The 24,107-nt window shown below is 47.4% G+C and overlaps 1 protein-coding gene across 1 annotated transcript in view; it reads left to right on the top strand.

The window, feature by feature from the left end:
- LOC135919907 (adult-specific rigid cuticular protein 15.7-like) overlaps positions 1-12,164 on the top strand; it is a 30,289-nt gene extending 18,125 nt beyond the window's left edge. The window contains exons 2-3 of the mRNA XM_065453914.1: positions 6,302-6,388; positions 7,521-12,164. Coding sequence (XP_065309986.1) covers positions 6,302-6,388; positions 7,521-8,015 — 582 coding nt within the window. The 3' untranslated portion in view covers positions 8,016-12,164. The remainder of the gene's footprint in view (positions 1-6,301; positions 6,389-7,520) is intronic.
- Positions 12,165-24,107: the final 11,943 nt, after the last annotated feature.

Genomic DNA, 24,107 nt, shown 5'->3' with positions numbered 1-24,107 from the left:
TTTTACAGTTGTGAAGTTTTTCAACAGAATTAGGACCTAAATAAAAATTTTGTTTGCATCTGTAAATGCAATTTTTTAATAAAATCTGAGATACTGCATATTTCGTTAACACAGGCTATTTTATCGCCTAAGGAAAGGACACTGACGTGCGACCTGTGTTTGTAGTGAAATCGAGCTAAAGCATGCCTCTTAAATCCAAACTTTGTTCGGCTGACATAGCGGATGGGTGTCCTTGTGAAAAGCCTTTCGTAGGATGATCATAAGCTTGCCCTTCGCCCCGCTTTGGGTTAAGTTGATGACAGGCCTTTCATGGAAAAGAAGATTCTGGGATCGTGGTGTAGCTTATGTGACTACTTGCTACTGGCTGAACAATGAAAGTTTGAGCGCGTGTGTGTGTGCGTGTTTGCGGCATTAACTTTTCTTCTCGCGTTCTTCTCGTATTTTTGTACCCTTTCTCCCTTTTCTCCAGCGCAGACTAACCAACCGGTTTCAGCATGGTTAACCTCCATTCCTCTCCTTTATCACTTCTCTCTCTCTCTTTATCGGATACTCAGTAACAAAAAAGTAAATAACAAAAATGTAACCAGAGCAGTCGTCGATGGAAGATTACATTTCATATATTTCTTTCTAATTCTCTTTCAGCAGCCGTTTCACAAATCAGTTGCTCTTAATAAACATCCGTGGAGTGATAAGTTATTTTTGCGCTATGATAAAATTATGTAAACAGTCATAATTTGACTGTCGAGAACTCACAATTTCCTCTCGTTTCGATTTCCTCCTCCGCTCGTTAAGCAAGGCTTCAGGCCAAGTTAATTGTCTGACATCGCGGCTGTCTCGCCGGTTCTTCTGACGCCTAAGTGAAGGAGCAGATGACGTCCACTAAGCAAGCATGTCCCACATAAAGTTACAGCGCGCGTTTATACTCGGCGCGGGACACGAAGTGGGGAAGTCACTCTCTGATATTGTCGTTTGGGGCTAACGACCCGGGTGCGCCAATCAGTTCTTGAGTACACACGGATACCAACATATATAATCTGCGTGTGTATTGCGACATTCTGAACTGCCTATAATTATCTTGTGTCCACCTCCTCTCATTGCTGCAGGCCGCTATTTTTTGACGTCGCGTGCCTCGGAATGCACGGGCAGTCCGCGCCGACGTATTGGCAGCGCCAGGGCATCGAGAACTGCACGAGGGGCGCGCTTGGCTGCGGCAGCGGAATCGGTGCCTGTTTGATTGGGTGCACGCGGGGCGGGGGCTGTGGGGGGGGGGGGGGCGCAGTAAACCGAAACATCAAGATTAAGCATTATTATTAGACTGTAGGAAAGCCGAGTCCAGCCTACTCGAAGGAAAGGAGGAGTGGGCGAAGGTGGAGGGCGTTTGCTTATTGACGCCGCTCACGGTTACGGCCGCGTGCATGCCTGTATGCGATCCTTCGTGGCGCGCGTAGGCGCTGTCCTCTACAAGGACGTCCGCAGAGGAGCACGCCGCTCGGAGCAGTGCGCGCGGCGTGTATCCCCAATCAAGCGTGCGCGCATACACAAGTGCAAGAGCTTAATCGTCGAAGCTAACGACACCCGATCGCCTCCTCCTCTTCCTGGCGAGTCGTTCCAGGCGCTACGAAGAAGCAGGAAGGGAACGGCCCGGTAAGGAAAAAACGCTTAGTGACGTTTGAAAGAAAAACCAGTGCGCTGAACACGCCGCCTCCAGTGGCTCCTGGCGTGCACGTAGAGCCGTCAGGTGCTGAAAAAGAATAGCGAAGTGGCGATAGGTATCTGTACTGTTGGGCGCTCAGGCGAGCTTGGCACGTTGAACATGCGGATACGGGGCACTAAAGCGAGGAAAGCCGTTGAAGCTTCCTACGCTGCATGGCAAGTGCCTAGAGCCATCGAATTGCGCTGCTCCGAGGCGCGCGCTGACGGGTAATGGCGCTAATTTCTTCGCGCCTCTGGGGCTATACAGGCGTCGTGGACTTCGCAATATCTTCCTCTGTTATCGGCTGACGGGATAGTTCGCTTAAAGTGATGTAGCGTTAAACTGTTTTGAATGAAAGCCTTGGGAGAATCGGAAGTGTTTTGAGGTATCTGCGCGTATTAAGTACACCAACCCTTTGTAGGCCTGGGCGATTGTTTGCGTCGCAATTGTTCCTTGTGTTGTTCGGCGGAAGCTAAGTACTTTCCATAGAATTAGGCCTTTCAGACAAATGACCATATGCAACTAGGCGTGTACAGCTGTAGTGGCTTCGCGAAAGTCAGCCTATGCTTCTTTTAAAAAAAAGTAAGAAAAAAAAAGACGTTCGTCAAAGACGTTCGCCCGGTCTAGCGATGTGCCATCGCTAGACCGGGCAGATATTCGATGGGAATTTGCACGCGCGATCCAACCAATCTGCGATAACTTCTCAGTTACCACTTCTTCCGAGTCATATGCAAAGCAAGCATTGTGCACCGACAGCCTCAAAAACAGATCAAACCCATCAAAAATCTGCCTCTCTGCTTCGCAGTGGCCTTCGTGGGCACGTGCCCGGCTTCCGCATTACGAATCGCGCGATGTCACAACCGCGCACCACGCGACATGGAAAAGCAGCCAAGCACAAAGCTTCTCGCGTCGACGAGCGCATTCTTTCCCCGCCGATCGCTCAGCACGGAACTGCCGCGGCCACGGCCGGTCAGCTGGGCCCGGCATTACGCCAGGCGTCCGCGACTCGCTGGCCGGAGCCGGACCCTGGAAGAGGGAAGCGAACGAGCTCGTCTCCGGTGCGCGACGGAGGGAGAGGCTTCCGCCAGCGGCGGCTCCTGCAGGCCCACGCCCAGTGGCACAGTTGCGCGGAGCGGCGCCGCCGTTTCCCCGAAGTGGGCGACTTATTAGGGCTGCGCGGGCCATTGTTTCTGGGAATCCGTTAGGGACGCCGGCGCAGTACTGCCGCTCCGAAGAAAAGATAAGCGCCGGCCCACAATGGTGGCATTCCTCCCGCGTGCTCTCGTTGCGCGCGTATGGGCCCAGCCTGGTGTTCGGCCCATGCAAATTCGGCGCGAGTCCGCCGCGCCTGTCCCGAGTCGCACGTCACACGAAGAGCGCGACCGCGCAACAAAGGAACTCATTGTTGGTCGTTCGCAGCAGGGTCGAGCGTCGCAGCGCGCTCTGCGACCGTTTAAGAGGCTGTCAATGTGAGCAGTGCGAGAAACGCGCGCACGGCCACCGCTTTGCTGCCGGATTAGTGTGGGCTCCTTGCCGTCCTCTTCCGCGCTGCCTTCGAGGCTGCCGCCAGGGTGGTTAACGGCACCGGAAACGATTGTCACACGTGACCCTAGCGCTTCTTATGGTGGCTTTATGCATTGCGCCGGCCTTCGATTGCCCTTTTATGCTGGCAATGCCGCATGGCCACGGAACAAACGTGTCAACACGTCGCCGCAGCGACGGAAGGGGCGCTGGCGGTGAATAAATAGCGTGCCGAGTGTATGAAAATGTTGAACTTGCATTCGCGAGACCGTTCGTAATTTTCATGGAAAGGGGTTTTGCCATACATAACGGCGAAGACATCGGCCATTGATAAACAATTCTATGTTTAAAGCTTTGTTAACTCATTCCTTGCTTTGCAATTTCATTTATCATTTACATAACGCGGCCTGGAGGTATTCTTTCGGCATTATATTTGCCTGCTCCTTCAAGTTTCTGCGAACATAAAAAAAAGAAACACTGTGTTTTAAAGAACAAGGAGGCATAATGACATCACTTGCTGGTACTGCGTGAATTGCTTGTGCACGAAGCTGAAATCTTCAGCAGTTTCATTCCCTGTAGTCTCGGGAGCTTTCATCCCTGTCCTAAATTGCGGCAAGGCGCTATGGAATTTCCTTAGGACACGTTCCAAATTCCTAGCGATGATGAAGTGCGAGTAATTGCATCATTATATTACTCAACGCTCACACAAAGAGCGGGAGAGAGTTATCGCAAGCGGAAGTAAAGCGTTCTGCATTGTTGATGGAAGTTGTTTAAAAACAGCGAGAAACAATTTTCGACTTTACAAAACTTTACAAAACAGTCGACTTTACAAAAAAAAATATTACTTTGATTTGTCGTTACCCATATTTCTTTTATATCCGCTGTATCCGCTTGTCATAGCGGCGTTATCGGTAACATAGGGACGCTAAAGATTTTTTTTGGAGCGGGGAACAAAAACGCTAGTGTATGTATACTGAGGCTTCGATGCACTTTGAAAGAACCCCAGGTTAACCAGTTAAAAATGATTTGACTTACTGTGATCGGTGGCACTTACTAGCTTTTTATCTCGATCGTCTCGATTTAAGTACTTATAGGCCGGCGTAAATCTTGCGATCCCTGTCCATATGAACAATAAACAAGCCAGAAAAAGTTTCTTTTTACCTTAGCTTTTTTTTAGATCACCTATTCTTCCCTCAGTGTAGGGTAGCAAATCAGAAGCTGCCGGGTTATCCTTTTCCTCTCTTTTTCTCCAGAGGGAGATCCAGTCCGTTAGCACCCTTTCATTGGCCCATGCCTACGATTTGATTTGCTTTGAAACGTCTTTATGTAAAAGTAACACAAAAAGCTCCAGTTGCCTCCTCTATTTCTGGCGTTGCAGCACGAAATTTCTCCTGCTTTTGAGTCGGAATGTTGGCGAAGAACATAAGTACTTTATGAACCAAGAATTCTTCGCAGAGGAAATATTGGACTAATGTATGCGAGGATGTATGTAGTGCAGCACAGGTTCACAGGTTCTTCGTCGAAGGACGGGCCATGCGATTTGTCTGCTTTCTCTCACCAACTGTTGGCTCGCAAGTTCTTCGCTTGTTTCTTCAGATTTTTTTAGCTTGGAATCGTTATTCTTTTTACCGTATGGGTATACCGATTCATAATTTGCTGTGCTTCGTATACCACCGCGGCCGCCTGTCCTACCATCCGTTCTTTAATTTTGTGATCGCCTGCCGCTAGCGCTCTTTGCTGGTCTGTTTGCTTGAAAAGGTATGTGAAAAAGGTGTTACTGTGTCTACTCTATACCGCATCCGTGTAATATTGAAGTAAAAGTTATTTTTGTCTCCTGTTAACGCTCATCCACTGTCTGTCAAAGCTGTGAACATGTTGTGACCGCCGACCTGCATGCACATTACAGCTTTTTGTTAACTGGGTTTCTATTCGGCGCCACCATCCTAAGGTTCACAAAAAATCTGACAGAAGTTATTTTTCGTTGCAGTTTAATAGCTGTAGATAAATTGGAAGCTATAGGCTATACACTGCATGGAACTGGTTATTCCAAGGCACAATTAAGAAATTGAGGCTACCCCTTTTTCCATATAACGCGCACACATTTAGCACAAACACAGACATACCATGTCTACATATAAAAAATGTAAACATGACGAAAAGTCCGGAAGAAGTGACCAATATGCATTCACGTTTATATCCGCTGTGCACACTTATACACATGAATGCCATTTTTCAATTAGCCATGAAAGCGCATACTCGATGTATATAGAGCTTAGAAGAATGTTCAAACCAAATCAAGTCAATTAGCTTGCGGTCCACAAGGCAGTCCCATATAAGGCTGTCACGGCACATCTCGTGTTTTGCGAGGCATGGCCATGGAGTGAGTGCTTTGGTTAGAGAAATCACGCCTGACCAAATGATTCAGCTTATCACGCAAATGGTCTCGCTGTCGCTCATATTGCGGACAGTCCTCGAGAAAGCACTCCGCAGAAACGACTGGGGCGTCGCAGTATATAGGGCAGTTGGAGGTTGTCTTCTTTCTCGTGCGACGCAAAAAGCAAGGTGTTCAAGCCACTTTCATTCGTAAGCGGTGTAAAAGCGAAAGCAATGCACAGTCAATTTTCATGTTTACAGAAAACAGTAGAGAGGATCTATTTGATACAATCTGCTCTATACTGGGGGTGGTGGCGCTAACATAATGTCACATGCATGTAGTGGTGCCGCATTAGACCTGCCCAAAGCCCTATCGTTCGTCATTTCATGCCTATGTGCGTGAAATCACGAACGATAGCTTTGGGCAAGCAACTCGTTTGGCGACCCTGTTGTCAGTGTAATTTCAAGGCGGACGGCATACTGTGCGCAGCACACAAACGATGTCGATGGCATTGACCGAAAGATGCAGCATTCAATGCTTCCGCATCCTGAGTGCCACACAGTGATACAGTTTATTTCATTAAAATAAGTATCGGCGAGTGAGCGCCATTAGGTCACGCTGAGCGCCAGCTTGGACCACTGGCTGCAACAAACTGCTTGTGCAACGTCTGCCTTTAAGACCCGAATGAAACCTTGAAATCCATTCAATTACAGCTGTTCGTGATGCTCGGAACGCTCGCCGTGGTGAACGCCGGCGTTCCACTGCTGGGAGGCGAAAGCACGCAGCACAGAGCTCAGGACGTGAGTATGCCCGACATTTTCCTCGACACATGCGTGACTTGAACTTTCTTTTTTTTTTTCATAGGAGGCACGCTGTCGTGCGCGCAGTGCACGCATTTCTGACGTCTGTCTGTGCATGCTTGTATACAAAGGCCACAGGAGCTCGTGCTTGGCAGGAGTTTTCTCTATCTCTTGGCCAAACAAGGAGCAGCTGCAGTATATATGCCCACTTTTTTGGCGCGAGAGGGTTTGTTTACAAATAAGTGCAGCTGTAGCTTATTTACATTCGCCTTTAATGGCTACGCATACATGGCTTGATTGTTTAGCTAATATACGTACAATGCTGCTGACTGAATGAGTTTGTGGCCGGAGCTCCGTCTTGCGCAAAGATGCCAGGTAGTTCTACAAGTGAAGTTGGTCAAACATAGAACTTAATTAAACCCCAATTATGAGGCAGACGGAAAGGAACAACACATTCGCAGTATGCGCGCAGTGCATATTTATGCGCAAAAAACGACAACCAAAGTTGTTTGTCAATCTTTCAAAAGTGGCAGTTTGTTAGAGCTCGAGTGTTGACTGATGCCGGATGATCTGAGCAAAGCGTCTGAAATACGCTGTCTTTTGCTAGCCGCCTTCTCATTTCTTATGCTTCCAACCTTCTGTGCCCGGGAGGGCTTAATTGGGAGCGTTATGACCACTGAGCTTTGAAATCGTGCGTTGGAGTTTCGTGGCGCACTTTGAAGGATTACGGCAGCAGAAATCTCTAGACGCGAAATGAACAGTCAACACATGAGTCCTTATATCAATCAATCAATCAATCAATCAATCAATCAATCAATCAATCAATCAATCAATCAATCAATCAATCAATCAATGGCATTTGGAATGGGTACACACAGTCATATCGTATTATTATTAGTATATTCTTGCTTGCAGTCACGGCCACAGATTAGCTTGAACGAGACGTCCCCACGAAGCGTGCGCTCTTGCCATCATTAAGAAGCTGCATTTTGCTAGCGCTGCAAGTAAGAGCAAAAGCGCAGCGGACTAATATAGCAGGCTCGTCGCTCTGGCGAGTGATAGGGCTTACCAGGCCGTCGGCCATTTCAGAGCGTCGCTTTATGTGGGCCCTTGTGGCATTCACTTAACGCAGGATTATGGCAACTACCAGTTCAGCTACGACATCGTCGACCCACTGGGCGCCACCAACGGCCGCTGGGAGGTAGGGGATGCATACGGCAACAAGCGCGGAGGCTACACCATCAACGACATCGACGGCCGTCAGCGGCGCGTCGAGTACGTGGCCGACGCGTACGGATTCCGCGTCATCGTCAACACCAACGAGCCCGGTACGGCGGCCAGCGCGCCGGCCGGCGCCGTCTTCAACTCGCCTTACGTGAACGTAATACGGGGCCTGGCACTGGCGAAGCCCGTGGTCGCCGCTGCCGCGACGGCTGCCGTGCCGGTGACCCACGCGTACGCGCCGTACGCGCAGCGCGTGCCCAAGGTCGTGCTGCAGGCGCCTGCAGTGCTGGCCGCGCCGCCGCTGGCCGGCCATTACGGGGGTTACGCACCTTCCTTCCACGGACAGTTCGGACGCCGCATCGGGGCGGCGCGAAACTTCTACAACTATTACAAAAAGCGCTGACGCTTCGTGCCCGCGGGCTGCCAGAGGTACGCTTAAAAAGAATTGGAGCAGTCGGACAAGCATATAAAATAAATTTGTTACAACGCCCCATAAAGCATTGAAATGAGGGTTCTCGCCTATTTTGTTCGTTTTTAATTTACTCGCCTGCGCACCACGTGAACCCCACCTATATGGCCTTCCATTTGTTATTGGAGTTAATTCATTCTTTGCTGCCCTAAATATGACTTGAAGAAAGGAGAAAGAAAGAAGCGTACTTCACACGAACGTTACAGAATGTAAGAGGGGCAGGTTCTGCAAACGTGACGCGGTGTACTTAAGTTATGAAAATCCACTCACGTTGTGCAATACACGCGATGCGTGAACAAAGCGTTTCGCCGTGAGCTGCGAGAAAGTGTCTGGCGGTGGACTTGTGAAGGTGGGCATCAGGAACGGAATTAACAAAGCGCTTCTTCCGTCAGAACTACGTTTCATTGGTCTCGCGCCTTCACTAAAGTTATGCTTGCTCCCGTCAGAATTGGTCGGCTCACTTATTCACGAACCGTTGTAGCGTACGAAGTCCTCGTTGAAAACGTGTCCGGTTTCGCCATATCTGACCTCAGGTTCAATAAGATGCCCCCGAAGCGTACAACGGAGCCCTGTCCAAACCGCTAGCGTCTGGGACTTGCAAAAGCTTTCCATGAAATCATTTATTGTTAACGCGAACTTACTTTCAGGTGTGGGTAAATATAGGCAGCTTAGGCATGTGACTACCCTTTGCAGTCGATTGCTTGGCAGTGTGCGGTAGCGCTCAAGTACAGCCTGCATATGTACTCAAATAGCACCTAGCGATTTATGGTGCTCCATTGCATCAGCCGAAACACACACACACACAAATATATATATGATGCTTGCTTAGCAGAAAATTACATTTATGCAGCGAACATGACGAGGGGAAACGCCGAGCAGCGTAGTGTTTGAGTGGTTGAGTGAGAGTCGCCCCTTATTGTTCTCACGAGCTGGCCTTGATTTGCTTAACTTACCGAAGCTACTTCCAAAAACTTTCTCTTTGAATCACGCATATTCCCTGTTTTACGTGTGGTGCCAGTTCAATCATTCTTAAGATCACTGCCCATATTGGTTCCATAGGAGGAGGAAACGTATCCGTGCTTTATGTTTTGTGTACTTAAGTTGTCAATGTGTATCTGAAAATGTTGTACCTTCCTGTGTAAGAATGTTCACCTTCTTTTTCATAATCGAGTCATCGTATTCCACTTAGCATCGTGTTTATTGCTGTTCTAACGCGCATCTTTAAGATTGTGTATCTACTGAGAACTTAGCATCATGTATGTACTGTTACCATGGAAGCCCTTGTAAAGGTGCATAATTTCGCATTATCATGTTGTAGCTTCTAAGCACAACTTGTAGCGCGGTGATTTAGATGCTTTGGTTACTATAACTGAGTAGAAAAGTTACAGACAATGAAGGAAGTGCGGCGTGTGACTTTTACTGTGCACAAAAAATGTGAGAATATGCACCTTTCGTAAGGGTTACCGTGATAAGAGGTCATTGTTATATCGCGGTGTAACTGTGACATCTCCTCTCGTCAACCTTATGTCCCGTGTTTTGTCATAAAATGAAACGGTACAAAACGCCCAAAGTTCCGAAAACTAGTACAAAGTCAGATGATCTTAGTACACACTTGTCTTGGCTCCGAACATCAGCACTGACATAATTACTGAATTTCACTTGAACGTTTCTGTGGTCGAAAGGATTTCGTAATCGTAAATTTTTTCACTACATTGCAGTTTCTTTTGCCCATCTTCCCCCCCCCCCCTCCATATATTTTGGTATTAGTGGGTTCATTTTACACGTGCAACTGGCGTATTTCCATTACTGTCATTAAAAATGAGCAGAAGCACGTAATATCTTTTAGCAGGTAGTGTGTCGCGCTTTGTTGTGTCATTATACGCTGTGCAAATGAGTGTATCTGTTGCAGTGCAGAATTTTCTGCTCTTCTGTTGAGAAAACGGGGAACGTCTGCCATACAGCATAAGTATACACTACGCGAAGGTTGGGGCTTGCTGTGTGTTTGTCGTTTTGTGTTTTGTGTTTTGGCTTTTTACGCGTTTACGCGTTTCTGTCTGTTGGCGCCTTTAGTATGGCCACTTTGTCTCGTTGATGCCGAAAATTTTATTCTGCTTTGTACTTCTTTTTTTTTATCTAGTCTGCCGCCCTTGAGAGCGTTAATTACACCCAGCGCTATGCAAATAACCTGCGATTTTCCTCCTCTTCGACAAGGCGAACAACTTGCGCCTGCGTGAGTGTTTGCAAGTGGCCAAATGGTGGCAGCATGTGTCAACCCTACGGCTTCTTTGTTTCCGTCCATTGCGCTACGTAGGTTCGTTGCAAGTGTGCCACTGTTCACAATACCGCCGAAATGTCTGTGTGCAGTGCGTTCCGTACGTGTATACGTGCAAGTGCTTTCATTGCAGTATTGATTTTTGTGTGCGTGTATGTGTCATTGCCTGTTAATATCCACACCGAAGGTACCTTGCTTTATACTTGTTATCGAACGCCACATCTTGTCTGCGCCAGCAGCGCCTCCTCTTGACTTATATTTTCCTTTAGCTCTTATTTCTGGTGCATATGTTGCTCTTCTGTACATTATTTTCTATTCTGATCTGTTGAGACTGCTGTTACAGGAGAGTGGATCACCGTTGATTGGAAACGCGCACACACACAACGAAAGAGGAACGGGGCACAACATGCGCTCGTGGTGTCTCATTCCTCCTTCGTTGTAAGCGTGTTTGCGCTTCCAATAGACCATGAATGCAGCTTTTAGTTTGTGTGGCTCTTTAATATTTCGCTACAGGACAAAATTGCGGGTGACGGATGTGCTAAATTAGGAACTGCATCTCTATTTCTTGCCTATAGAATATTTGAAAATAAAGCTCGTGAGCACGCTAGAGAAACAGTTACACTCTTTTTATTATAGTGCCACATACGTATACATGTTGAAAAGCAGAACAAGGGAAGGACGTAGCAATAAAGAAGAGCTTACACAACCCATAGCGTTGTTGTCTGTTTGCGAAGTGCAAAATGTCGGAATATTATATAGACCACGTAAGAAGTGTAGAGCAAAAAGAAGTGTGTCACTATCGTTTGAGCCGCTCCATATTTTTTTTTTTCGCTATTTTCCAAAGTGCCACTTCACCAACTATCCCAATTGAGTCTCGATCCCGTCGCCATTGAGGTTGTTTTAAAAGTGGCTTTAAGTTGCTTTTACAGCACAGGCGGAGATGAAGGCACGATTTCTTAGGCGACGCACCATCAGCTGCAGCAGACATCGGGATCTACGTGATAATCACTATTGAATGCTATAATTGTCACTAATTGGCTTTTATTAGCAAATTCACGTGGCTCGTTGTGACTTTGTAATTGGATTCGGCCGCGACGCAAAGCATCCCCCATCTGCTAGAAACCTTGCGGCAAGCTTCAATTAAGAGAAATTGCGCCCGCGAAATGGCCGGCAAAACGCACTGCTGTTTCAGTTAATCTTCTTCCGAACTGAATTTTTTCGCTGTGTGCAAAAATGTTAGCTGAACCACCAGCGTATTTTGATCATATTATTCTTTAGAAAGCTGCTGCAAGGCAGGCTACTTCTAGCAAATTCGTATAATTTGCCTTGTAATGGCGACGTATACTATCACACCATTGATTGAGAACTTAGTGAAGTTTAACTAAATGTTCCATCCATTAATTATTCTATCCCATAGATCCTGGCTGCCACAGCTGCGTTGGATGGGTAGCCGAAAATAATTAAAAGATGATACCGTGTCCTAATCGGTGCTGTGCTCTGTTTAATACTCACTTAAGGAATAAATATTAACACTCTGGATCACTGATGTAGTACAGGTCAGTGAACTGGATTAATGTAAAACAGCTTCCTCGACTGTTTTCGACTCTTTCTCCACAGTACAGTTGGGCGTCTTCGAAACTGCCGCAAAGTGACATATTGTGATTTACATTCTGCGGTGATCTCTCTATCTGTTTCACATTGAGCTTTCTTTCTGTACGCTGTTTTTGTGATTTGTGCAACGATGTGAACAGTTCAGCTTCCATCTCTGTACTCACTCTGCACCTGTCAAATAAACCATGGCTTGCAAAGCATGTGTCTCTTGAGCTGAAAAATCCACACAGGCAACTTGGGCGCCATAGCGGCGCTTTCCGTATTTTGTATTAGGCAACCGTAATAATGTAACCAGTACTGCTTCAGAAGTAAGTGCATTCATAAATATATCTTGTGGTACACATTGGCCGGCAATTCAATAGAAACCGCACCTTGAGGCAAAGCTTGACATATACTCAGCCAAGCGCCCATGTGAACAAAGACGAGCTCGGAAGGAATATATGACAGTGCTACTGCTACGTCCTAGTGCTATGTCCGTTAAATTGCTGCCTGTCATCATGCGAGCCCTGGTTATTTGCCTGCCTGCGTGCCTGCCGGCCAGCAACCGTCACTACCTCGTGGCAATATCGTGCTGTATCCTCGGTCGTCAGCTCTACGTTGGTGTGCGCTAACAGACGTCACCTGAATTACCATGCAGCTTTCATTTCACATAATCGTGAAAGTATGTCAAGAAGGGACCTGTAAAGAACGCAGGTAACCCGCACAACGGAAATTATGCAGAACGAAAACCGTCGTGCCTGTAAGCTAGGCGAAAAGAAATTGCAGAAGGTCATTCAAACGAAAGCCTTATGTTTCGACACGAAAGCCAGCAGTAGCTGGCCCAGCGATGACGACGACGTCAGCTACGACGATCGATCGACGCTCGCCGTTTTTGGAGAGAAAACTCGGCAGACCAATGGCTACGCTGTGCCATTTCAAGATACTATGTACTGCTGTAGCCTCCAACTGATTTCAACTGTAGCCTCCAACTCCAATGATTTTAACGCCACGACGATGATAGTTTTCTGGCATGTCTTAGGAACTGACGAATGGGTAAAATTATTTGTATCGAGAGCCGAAAATATCTGAAGCAGCTGGCGCTGTGAAAGTGAACACGCTTTAGGGGCTTGAAAGGACTGCCCGCCGAAGGAAATCGTTGGACATCGGATTTTATTAGCTCTGACAACATAAAACCTTGGCAGTACTGTCGAAAGCAAAGCGAATAACACTCTAACGAACAACAACAACGAAACAATTGAAGTAAGGATCGCTTAATGTTACGAATTACAGCCGATGATACGGACGCCTATAATAGCGATACAAACAAATAAAACCCAAAAAGGTCGCACTTGACCAGGAAGGGGATGGAGGCACGTATCCAACCTTCCTCTGTATTTTTATGGAAGGGGGCTTAAATGATGCGAGATAGGAACCTACCTACCGAAAAGTTCCTGGTATGAGCCAAATAAGGCTTCACCATTAATAGCCTTAGTAAAATAATCTACGACTGGAGAGAGGAAAATAACAAAGTGAGGGGGAGAAAAAAAATGAACTTTATGTACAAGATCCCGGCCGCAAAAGTTTACGGGCCACGGTATCTCAGAAAACATTCATTTCCCGAGCAGCCTGTAGCAGTAGCCAATAAAGCTGCATACGACAATGTTGCTAACATAAAGTGAAGGCCCGAAATGCAAATGCCAGGCTGCGTTGTGAGGTGGCGGAGATATTCAACTTTCTCCCGGATTTCATAGTGCGTAATATTTTCTGGCCAGGTGTACATAACCGACGCGCAATGGGGAGGTCATCTAACTGTCATGTATATACATACATATGCTGAAAAAGCTACAATAACTTCACACCACTTCTGTTTGTCTGCTCCTGCACAGAGTATTGCAAAGAATTGCGCTGGCTAAAAGTGTCAACATTTCCAGTAATTTAAGAAAACACTGAAGCGTCCTGTATTCATAACCGAAAGTTACAGAGCACAAAAGACCGCACAGTTTATGCTGTAACTGTAGTACAGTAGACCATGAGGCCACTCTCCACAAGAAAATCCCGCTAGGATTTGACAGCGCGTCTCTCTTTAGTAAGCGACGACCACGTGCACTTTCTTTACACGTAAAGAACGTGGGAGTGGTTCAGACAGCCATGAAAGTTCTCTGAATGATGGTCGTAGTATGAGTATTCGATAAGCCAGTGCTTGAGAGAAGCATCCATGCGCGCTACCACAGTAAGAGCAGCCAGAAGACATGCTGTCGCGAGGCGTGAACACGACCAGACATCATCGATGTGGAGACGTCACAAAACTGCAGCTAGTGCACAGTCGATTCTAATGGTGATACGTTCGATTGCGTCCTCAGGCGGCCTTCTTTTGTCAGCGTAATGCAGCAAGTGTGTGTGCGTGTGTGTGTGTGTGTGTGTGTGTGTGTGTGTGTGTGTGTGTGTGTGTTTGTGTGTGTGTGTGTGTGTTTGTGTGTGTGTGTGTGTGTGTGTGTGTGTGTGTGTGTGTGTGTGTGTGTGTGTGTGTGTGTGTGTGCGCGCGCGCGCGCCAGCCACCCCACCATCCTGGTCTGTAAGCAGCCGTCAGTGCGATCCTGAAGCGTTCGCTGGCCTGCCTGGCGATCACGTCGAAGACTGGCTGGACAACTACGATCGAGTAAGCTCCTTTAACCACTGGGACGACGCTTCTAAATTACGAAACGTTGCCTTCTACGTTACTGAGATCACCAAGACGTGGTTTAAGAATCACGAGCGGGACTTCCGTGATTGGTCTTCTGCATCTTCGGCGTATTTTTGGCACGCCTACGGTCCACTCCGAAGTTGCGAAGAAGCAGCTCTCTGAGTGTTGTGCAGCATTATGTTGAGTCCTACACGCCATACATTGAGGATGTTCTCGCGCGTTGCCGTCACGTCGACAACGCCATGCCAGAAACTGACCGTGTCCGCCACCTTCTCAAAGGCATCGGATCTATCGCTTTCAACGCCCTTGTGGCGCAGAATCCCACGAGTGTACACGACGTCATCTCTCTGGGTCAGCGCCTCGATTCCTCGCAATCAATCTGTTTGCAGCCCCACTTGTTCGACAACCCCCTGACCAGCAGTGTTGAGCTCCGAGCTTTCATTCGAGCTCGCATTCGTGAAGAACTACAGGCTCACGATTTGTCACCTTCCTCCAGCGTTCACGTTCATCCTGCTTCTACCGGCCTACGCGGCATCATTAAAGAGGAGTTCGCCTCCCTGAACAGAGCGAATCATCCAGCCACATCTCCTTGCCTGCCGCCGCCTTCGTACGCCCATATTGGTGCAGTGCCACCTGTATCTCCTTGCGCCACGTCGCCTGTGCCGGTTCAAGGTCAGCTATCCGCCTGACTTCTCTTTCTGGCGTCATTCGCGCCCGACCTGCTACTACTGCGGCATACGTGGGCACATCTCCTGGTTTTGCAGACGCCGCCAACAAGACGAACGACGAGGCTAGGCTGCCTTTGAGTGCGATGCGCATTTTCCTCCTCGATCATACAACCGACTATTTGATAATCCGTCTTCTCACCGATCTCCATCTCCGGCAGGCTTCTCCAAGACGCACCCGAGTTCACGTACCTCGAGGTGCCGCTACCCATCGCCATTCCGGCGCTCCGTTTATCCGCTTCGCCCGGCTTCTCAACTCCCTCTCCAACGCCCGGAAAACTAACCAGTGCAGTTTTTGGAGGGAAAGCTGCAGGTTCGCGAACTGTTCTAATTCCTACTGAGCGCCCGTCCAACATGTTATCGGTGTCTGCGGAAAGTGTGCGGTTATTGGCTTTGGTTGACAAGGGAGCTACTATTTCTGTTATGCGTGCGGACTTGTGCTCTCGCCTGAAAAAAGTGAAAACCCCTTACATTGGATCATCTCTGCGTGCAGCTGATGACTCAATTATTCGACCGTCCGCACAATGTACTGCACACGTCATCATTGATGGTATCTGTCACCACATTCAGTTTGCGATTTTATTCCCGTGCGCTCACGAATCATTTTTAGGGTGGGACTTTCTCTCTTCGGCGTCCGCTTTAATTTCCTGCCGTCAACGCGTCGTACAAATGACTCAGACCGACCATTCTGCTGATGTCAACGAAGGACGATTGCCTTTAGTCATAGCTGCCGATTTTGTGCTCCCTCCCGGCCACGAGCAATTTATTACCCTCTCGTCCCCCACCATCACCGATGGCGATGTGTTTCTCACTCAATACGGCCGTTGCCTTTCCCGTGGGGTTGTCTTCGCTTCAAGTCAGGTGCTTTTCAAAGATGGTTGTGCGTCCATCACTGCTGTGAATACAATCCAAGAGACTGTTCCTCTACCTCAAGGCACCACTGTCACTTGCTGCGTGGACACTCAATCACTCTTCGCTTCTCGCCTTGATGCTTCTCAAGCTCCCCCTCGGCCGGGCAAATCTGCTACTGCATCCGCCTTTGCTTCCGCAATAAGCCCTGAACTTACCTCTTCGCAGACTCAGGCATTACTAGATTTGTTTACGAAGCATCAGACATCCTTTGTCGCCAATTCATCTTCACTCAGACAGACTTCCGTCGCATCCCACTGCATCGACACCGATAGCAGAACTTTTGTACTCCGTCGTCCCTACCATGTCACCTTTGCCGAGCGCGAAATCATAGAGGAGAACGTCGCTGACATGCTGAAAAAGAACATCACACGCCCCTCGGCAAGTTCTTGGTCAACACCCGTCGTTTTAGTACAAAAGAAAGACGGATCGGTACGTTTTTGTGTCGATTACGCGTGCTCAATAAGATCCCCCGCAAGGACATCTATCCGATGCCGTATATCGATTACGCACTTGATTATTTGCGAGGGGCGCAATACTTTTTCAGCCTAGATCTTCTTTCGGGCTATTGGCAGATTCCAATGCATGAAGCTGACAAAGAAAAGGCCGCCTTTTCTGCTCCTGATGGTCTTTACGAGTTAAACGTAATGCCTTTTGGCGTATGCAATGCTCCCGCCACGTTTGAAAGAATGATTGACACTCTTCTTCGTGGCCTCATGTGTAAAACTTGCCTATGTTATCTCGACGACATTGTCGTCTTTTCGTCGACTTTCCCTGAGCATTTGCAGCGTCTCGACGAAATGCTCACGTGCCTTGCAAGTGCTGGTCTTCAACTAAACACCAAGAAGTGTCGCTTCGATAGCACATAGATCAAAGTTTTAGGCCATCTGGTAAACAAATACGCCGTTCAACCGGATCCTGGTAAGATTTTCGCAGTGCTCAACTTGCCACGCCCACTTCGTGCGAAAGAACTGCGTTGCTTCCTCGGCCTCGCCTCGTACTTCCGACGTTTCATCCGGGACTTTGCCACAGTTGCCGCGCCGCTACATGAACTTCTTGCCAGTTCCAGTTCCTTGCAGTGGTGCGATCAGTGCGAAGCCGCTTTTCAGGAACTTGAGCGTGCCTTAACCTTCCCACCCGTCCTTGGCACCCACTCTACTCACCCACTCTACTGCACACTGGCACCCACTCTACTGCACACTGACGCTAGCGGTCAAGGAATTTGCGCCGTGCTGCTGCAGCGCGACTGCGCTTTTCGCGAGAAAGTCGCCGCATACGCAAGCCGCGTTTTGACTTCCGCAGAAAAGAGGTACACCATCACCGAACAGGAGTGCCTGGCTGTTGTATGGTCCGTGCAAAAATTTCGCCCATACCTCCACGGTCGGCATTTCACCGTTGTTACCGATCATAATGCCTTGTGTTGGTTGTCAACGACCAAAAACATGTCAGGACGCCTTGGCCGCTGGATCCTCAGATTACAAGCATATGATTTCGATGTCGTTTATAGGTCCAGAAGAAAGCACCAAGCCGCCGACGCACTTTCTCACTGCCCATTACCGTCAGCTTTCGGTCATGTTACATCACCTTGTCAACTTGGCCGCACGGATGTCGCGTGTTCAGTGTTACCTATATTGGTTCCCTGACCCAGTTGCCATCCAGCCTTACTTCTGTGTTTTCTGATGAACAGCGCACTGATCCATATGTCCACGACATCACGGATCGCCTCATTGGCGTTTCAATTCCACGTAACTCAAGGTTTCAAAAACAGCTCAAACTACATAAAATAGAGAGCGATGTTTTCTACCGCTACATTTTCACCCGGAGGGCCATCTATGGTTTCTGTCGTTCCGCGTTCTCTTCTTGCTGAAGTTCTCCAGGCTTCTCACGATGACCGGACGTCTGGCCACTTGGGTTACCATAAAACCCGTTAGCGAATACGCAGCCGATTCTTCTGGCCAGGTCTTCGAACCAGCGCAGCTCAATATGTCACCCCATGCACTCTTTGCCAACGCCGCAAGCGACCTACCACTGCACCCGCTGGGACGATACAACCCATACCTTGTCCAGGAGGACCCTTCGCTGTCGTCGGCATTGACCTTTACGGCCTTCTCCCGGCCACTGCAGACGGCAACCTATGAATCGTCACTGCTGTAGATCACTTGACGCGGTACGCGGAAACTACCTCTGTCCCCTCAGGGACTGCTTCGGAACTGACTGCCTTGGTCCTTCAAGTTATCTACTTACGTCACCGAGCCCCTCACGTCCTTTTGAGCGACCGCGGCAAGGCATTTCTCTCAAACATGCTGCAACAGCGTGCACAAGACAACCTCCGGATACCACCCCCAAAACAATGGTCTGACAGAGTGATTTCATCGCACGCTTAGTGATAGCTGTCGATGTACATCCAACCTGACCATCGCAACTGGGATGCCATTCTCCCCTTTGTGTCATTTGCCTACAACACCGCTGTTCAGCGCACCACAGGCTATAGACTCTTCGTTTTTCCTGGTCTACGGCCGCCATCCAACCTCTGCCCTCGACGTTTCTTTCTTCTCTGGCACCGTCAAAAGAATTGCAGTGGAAATTTTACGCATTCTTCTCACATTTCTGCGATAGACAGGATTGATTGACACATGGTGACATATTTTGCGCAGAAAGAGAGGCTCAGTCGGAGCAATTGCCGGCCAGGTTTGCCAGGCTAACCCCGCCAGTATACATCACCACCGCCAACAACAACAACGTATTACAAAGCAACTAAATGTATTTATTTCGATACTAATTATGGAAATGAAAAAAAGCTCCGAAATATATAATTCGTATGGCCCCGGCATCCGTACGTTCACCGGTATGGTATGTGATCGCGCTGCACACGGTTGCAGGTGCGGTTCTAATGCCGCGCATAGGCTCAATATCAGCTCCCTCGGCAGCCGTATACAGTCTATAAGGTGCTGGTCGACGATGTCGTCGAATACCAACCGACGGTAAAACTCACGCTCCCTTCGCATAGAATCGCTGTCGAGAGCACAGAGAGCTATTAAAGTAACCCTGACGTCATAGTATTCCTGTGGGAACGCTGCGTGATAAGTACTGGTGCTTGTGTGAAAAGAGCATTTAATATGTAATATTGAATCCTGTATGATGTATGACGGAACCACTCAAAAGATAAGGAGTAGCCGGCGCCTAAATTGTGCGCCAACATCTCCTTATATCATATCAATAAAAAAAAAGTAACCCTGAAAGAGAAATGCAGAAAGAAGCCGGCGCTACAGACATTTCCAAAGTTATGACAGAAAACTTCACTGTACGTAATTATCACACGTGCTAGTTTCGCTGCCTATCACACTTTGACATGGCATCAGTGTTCATCGCTTCTTCTTGGCTTCTCAGCTGATAAAATACGATTATGCCTTGCACCAGGTGAAGAGTTTGTCTTTGCAGGTTCAGGCGGCCGCATTCCGACAGAGGCGAAATGCGCAAAGGCACGTACGCATTAATTTTGGAGACCGGTAATAAATCATAGGTTGGTGTTGTCAGGGCCTGGAGCCTCTAGAAACGCTGTATGTCATATCCTAAGTGGCACCTCATGGAAGTCAAGGCTAGTTAGTCAACACCACCACGGTGCTCAGCGCCAACTTTGCCATAAATTTTCCAGCCTCATAGAACATACGCTAAAGTGCACATCAGATTACTGCACAGCAACGTATACGAAGTCCATAGCGGTTCAAAATTCTAGTTGGTTTCGGGTCAAATCGGTTAAAGTCGTCGATCTTGCGACACTGACGCACTTTGTTCAGGCCAGTCACTGGACATATAGTGCGATACCAACGTGGGGGTAGTGGTATCCAAGCGGCACCCGATGCCGTTCTGTAAACGTACGAATGCGGCCTCGCAGTACGAAGCGAATTAATTGCGGCTCAAGAGCAACAGTCTGTTAAAATTCCGCACGAGTTCTGGATGTTGTAAAACGTCATCAGCGTACTTTTAAGTTCACTGCAGGACGAAGGCCTCTCTCAGCGATCTCTAATTACCCCTGACCTGCGCTAACTGATTCCAATGCAAATTTCCTGATTTCATTACTCCAACTAATTTTTCGCCATCCTCAACAGCGCTTCCTTTCCCTAGCACCCAATCTGTATTGCTAATGGACCACCGATTATCTGCCGCATGGATTACGTCGCCTTCCAAGCTCCTATTTTTCCCTCTTGTATTCAGTTACGACTACCCCACTTTGTTCTCTGATCCACACCGCCCTCTTCCACTCTCTGAGCATTAGATCTAAAATTTTTCGTTCCATCGCTTGTTTGAGCGGTCCTTAACTTATTCTGAATCTTAAACGTTAACTTTCAATTTTCTGCATCATATTATAGTACTTGAAGAATGAAATGATTGTACACTTTTCAACGACAGCGGTGAGCTCCCAGTCGCGATATGGTAATGCCGGCCGTGTGCCCTTCGAACCACTTTCATTCTTCTGTAAATTTCTATCTAAAGATCAGGGTTCCCTGTGACTAATTGTCCTAAATAATCTTACTCCTGTACATACTCTAGAGGCTGACTGTAAATGATGAATTCTTGTTCGCTTGACAAGTTGTTCAACATTACATTTGACTTCCGCATATTATTGTTCAACCTACTCTTAGGCTTTCTTAACATTGACCACTTATTGTGCCATTGTCTTCAATTTCAATCACAAATACAATCTTTGTCTAACACATTGAGGAAATTAGATGATCGTTCTCTGAGTGAACAGACAGTACTAGAGCACTGTCCCCATCGATCATCGGCTCAGAAGGCAGTGAAGGCACTTTTGTGCTTTCTCAGAACGTGTGGTTTGCGCGAGTGGCTTTAACTCAAGTACTGTTCGTACACGTCTCTACACCTTCCCTCTCCCTTTTCTCCCTTCTTTCTCTCTTCCCCTTCTCCCTTCCCCCTGCGTTGGGTAGCCAACTAGAACCTTGACTAGTTAACATCCCTGCCTTCCTATATTCCTCTTTCTCTCTCTCACTCTTAGGCTTTCTCTGTCAAGGTCCTCAATCAATTGTTGCAACGTCTCCCCAGTGTTGCTGAACAGGACAATGTCATCGGCAGGTTGAAGCTTGTTGAGGTATTCGGCGTTGATCATCGCCCTTGATCGTTCCCATTTTCCTATCTAATAGCTTCAATACTTCTAAGCATGCACATAATATAATTGAAGAGATTCCGTCTCCTTGCCTCACCATTTTCTCGATAAGTATTTTTCTACTTTTCTTGCTGGTAATTAAAACATGTAGAGCCAGTGGTAGAGTCGAAGCCTGAGAAGTTGCGGATACGCGTGCGCTGTGGCTAAACGTAATTGTGGAAGTTACACTTAAATGAAATGATTATTCAGCTGTCAGCCGTCTGCTGCAAGCACCACGGCCTTGATGTAATGTTCGCTCAGTCCTTTAGTATAATGCCTACGATGTGCACTTACATCGCTAATTACACACACACAATTAAGGGGTCGAAATGTGCGCCGCCACGAGAGCCCAAAAGGCAGCATAATTCGAGCGACGCAAATGTTGATCTTGCTGATAGGACTCCTTTTAGTGACCGCTCTTAGCGTCGTGCACGCTTCACATTGTTCACTTCGTGATACCAGGCCACTTTGGCCGGCTTTTTCATGTTGTCATGTTGACCAGACTATCCTGCGCAGCGAGCGCGGAGCACCGTAAGACTGTCGCCAGTGGTAAAAAAATTATTGCGCTGAATTCACAAACGCCTATGAAGGGTTTCTTAAGTGAAGGAAGAAACTATAGATAGAACATCGGACGAAGCGACTGAAAGACAAGAGTGACGTCATTTCGCCCAGGACTGATGTTAGTCTGGGGTTTAGAATAAGCATCTTCAGCCAATCATAAGGCGACGATGGCTATCGTCTGCTGTCGCTTACAAAAATTTAGCGGCGTCTTTATGAGCGTTATGTTGCGAGCTTTTTTTTACCAAAAACAAAGTGTCTCCAGTGACACTCGTCAGTGTGGTTAAGTAACTATAAACCGCTCTCGCTCTCTCTGTGTTTATTCTAGCGACAATTCTTAGCTTCGTTCGTGAGGTGTACTTCACGGCATCACTCTTATTCAAGCAGTTCGCATGATTTGCGTATCAATGGTGGTACGTGCTATTATTCGCCATTTTTTATGTCATCGTAGTGACGTCCCGCTTCATATCATTGACAGGATTGCCATCCGTCGTAAGCATACGTTGGCGCACACCGTAGGCCACAGTATGAGAAAAACCGTAGGCAGAAACACTACGTCACTTCGACTTAGTGCTGAACTGAAACTATAGGTTATATAATTGAAGGCTGGGGTTGACAGCACGGAAAACGACAGCGAATTGTGCAACAGCTACAAGTTTTGATAATCAGAAACGTTTAGGCTATTTTTCATTGTTTCATCTCGCATGAAGAACATAGCCTCAAAGCGTTGGAACAAATAATTATCCGCAGCCCTTTGAGCAAGATAAAGGTCAAACTATATATATATATATATATATATATATATATATATATATATATATATATATATATATATATATATATAAAAGATACGATAGGAGTGCTCATAGCACATCGATGACAAACTTGACGGTTGTCAGGGACGGACACTTCTATTTGCTGACGCCCAATAGAGCGGAGCGTCATCGCACATACAGAAACACAGCCTATCAGACATTAGGCAGAAGTTTGCCGCACAGCATTAATGTTGCTGCCTTCCACAGCAGCGCACGCTCAATACAATTATGCACTGAAACAGCTCAATGCACTTTGAAATGACAAATCAGAGCGCGCCGCAAAGATGTAATCACACGCCATCCTCGGCTATCAGTTTTGGCATCTGACCCATCAGTCGCCGCAGCGCGTTCCAACGCTTGCCCGCGTCAACGCGAGCGGCGCAGGTAGACATAATTATATTCGTAAGATTGCTACCCCCCTAACGTAGAAATTAATTCTTACTTTGACAACATGCGACGGCTGTTTAGGTTTTGTGAATCGACTTAATTACCCTTACTATTGGCGCAAGTACTGAAATTCGCACCTGTCCTACCCTTAAATATACGCATTTTTTTTCCGACTAGGGCGCTCCTCTTTGCTGCAGCGGGCATTGCAAGCATGCTGATCTTACGAACAGTTTTAGCTTTGTGAATACGCTTTCTTTCGCAAGACTATTCTTAGGCCAAATTTTGTGCATAAGTTCGCTTAGTGAATTCCGCCCCAGAAGAATCGCGTATTATCATATCAATAATTTGGTTTTTAACTGAAACTATTAAATATTTCAGCATTTTCTTATAGGACTTGCTGTTTCTCACGCCTTCTGATTATGTAAATAAGTGAGCGCAGGTGAAAAGTGGCTACCCGTTAATTCGTCGCAAGTGCTTTACTTGAGTGATTAAAAAAAAAAAGAAGGGAGAAGGAACTGAAATGACTGCGCTTGGTTATTTCTGCAATTGTCAGAGTGCGCTGTTTCTTCCTTGCCAGAAATCATTATGGCCACACTCGCTTCTTCCAAAGTGTCCTGCCTCGGGCTCACTTAGGCGGTTGCTCAACCGTATCGTGGTCGCTTGTAGAGAATAAAATAACAAAAACCCGGAACGTCTGTCTTCAGTTTAAAGCCAACGAACTCTACAGCTCGACGTTATTGCTGCGCATACGGACACTTCTTCGCCCAGAAAAAAAAAAAGAAAGGCAAACCAAGACCATCAGCGATTTTCGCGCGGCTATAGCCATCGCATACGCGCGAGGTTACGGAGTCGCGTTTATTGTATCTTTCCTTGCGCTCTGCCCAGCTTAAGACATTTCTTCTTGTTTTATCGCTTTGGAACAATGGCCATAA

Source organism: Dermacentor albipictus, chromosome 1 (assembly GCF_038994185.2).
Source record: "Dermacentor albipictus isolate Rhodes 1998 colony chromosome 1, USDA_Dalb.pri_finalv2, whole genome shotgun sequence".
Classification (NCBI taxonomy): domain Eukaryota; kingdom Metazoa; phylum Arthropoda; class Arachnida; order Ixodida; family Ixodidae; genus Dermacentor; species Dermacentor albipictus.
This window is presented reverse-complemented; position numbering and strand designations above follow the sequence as displayed.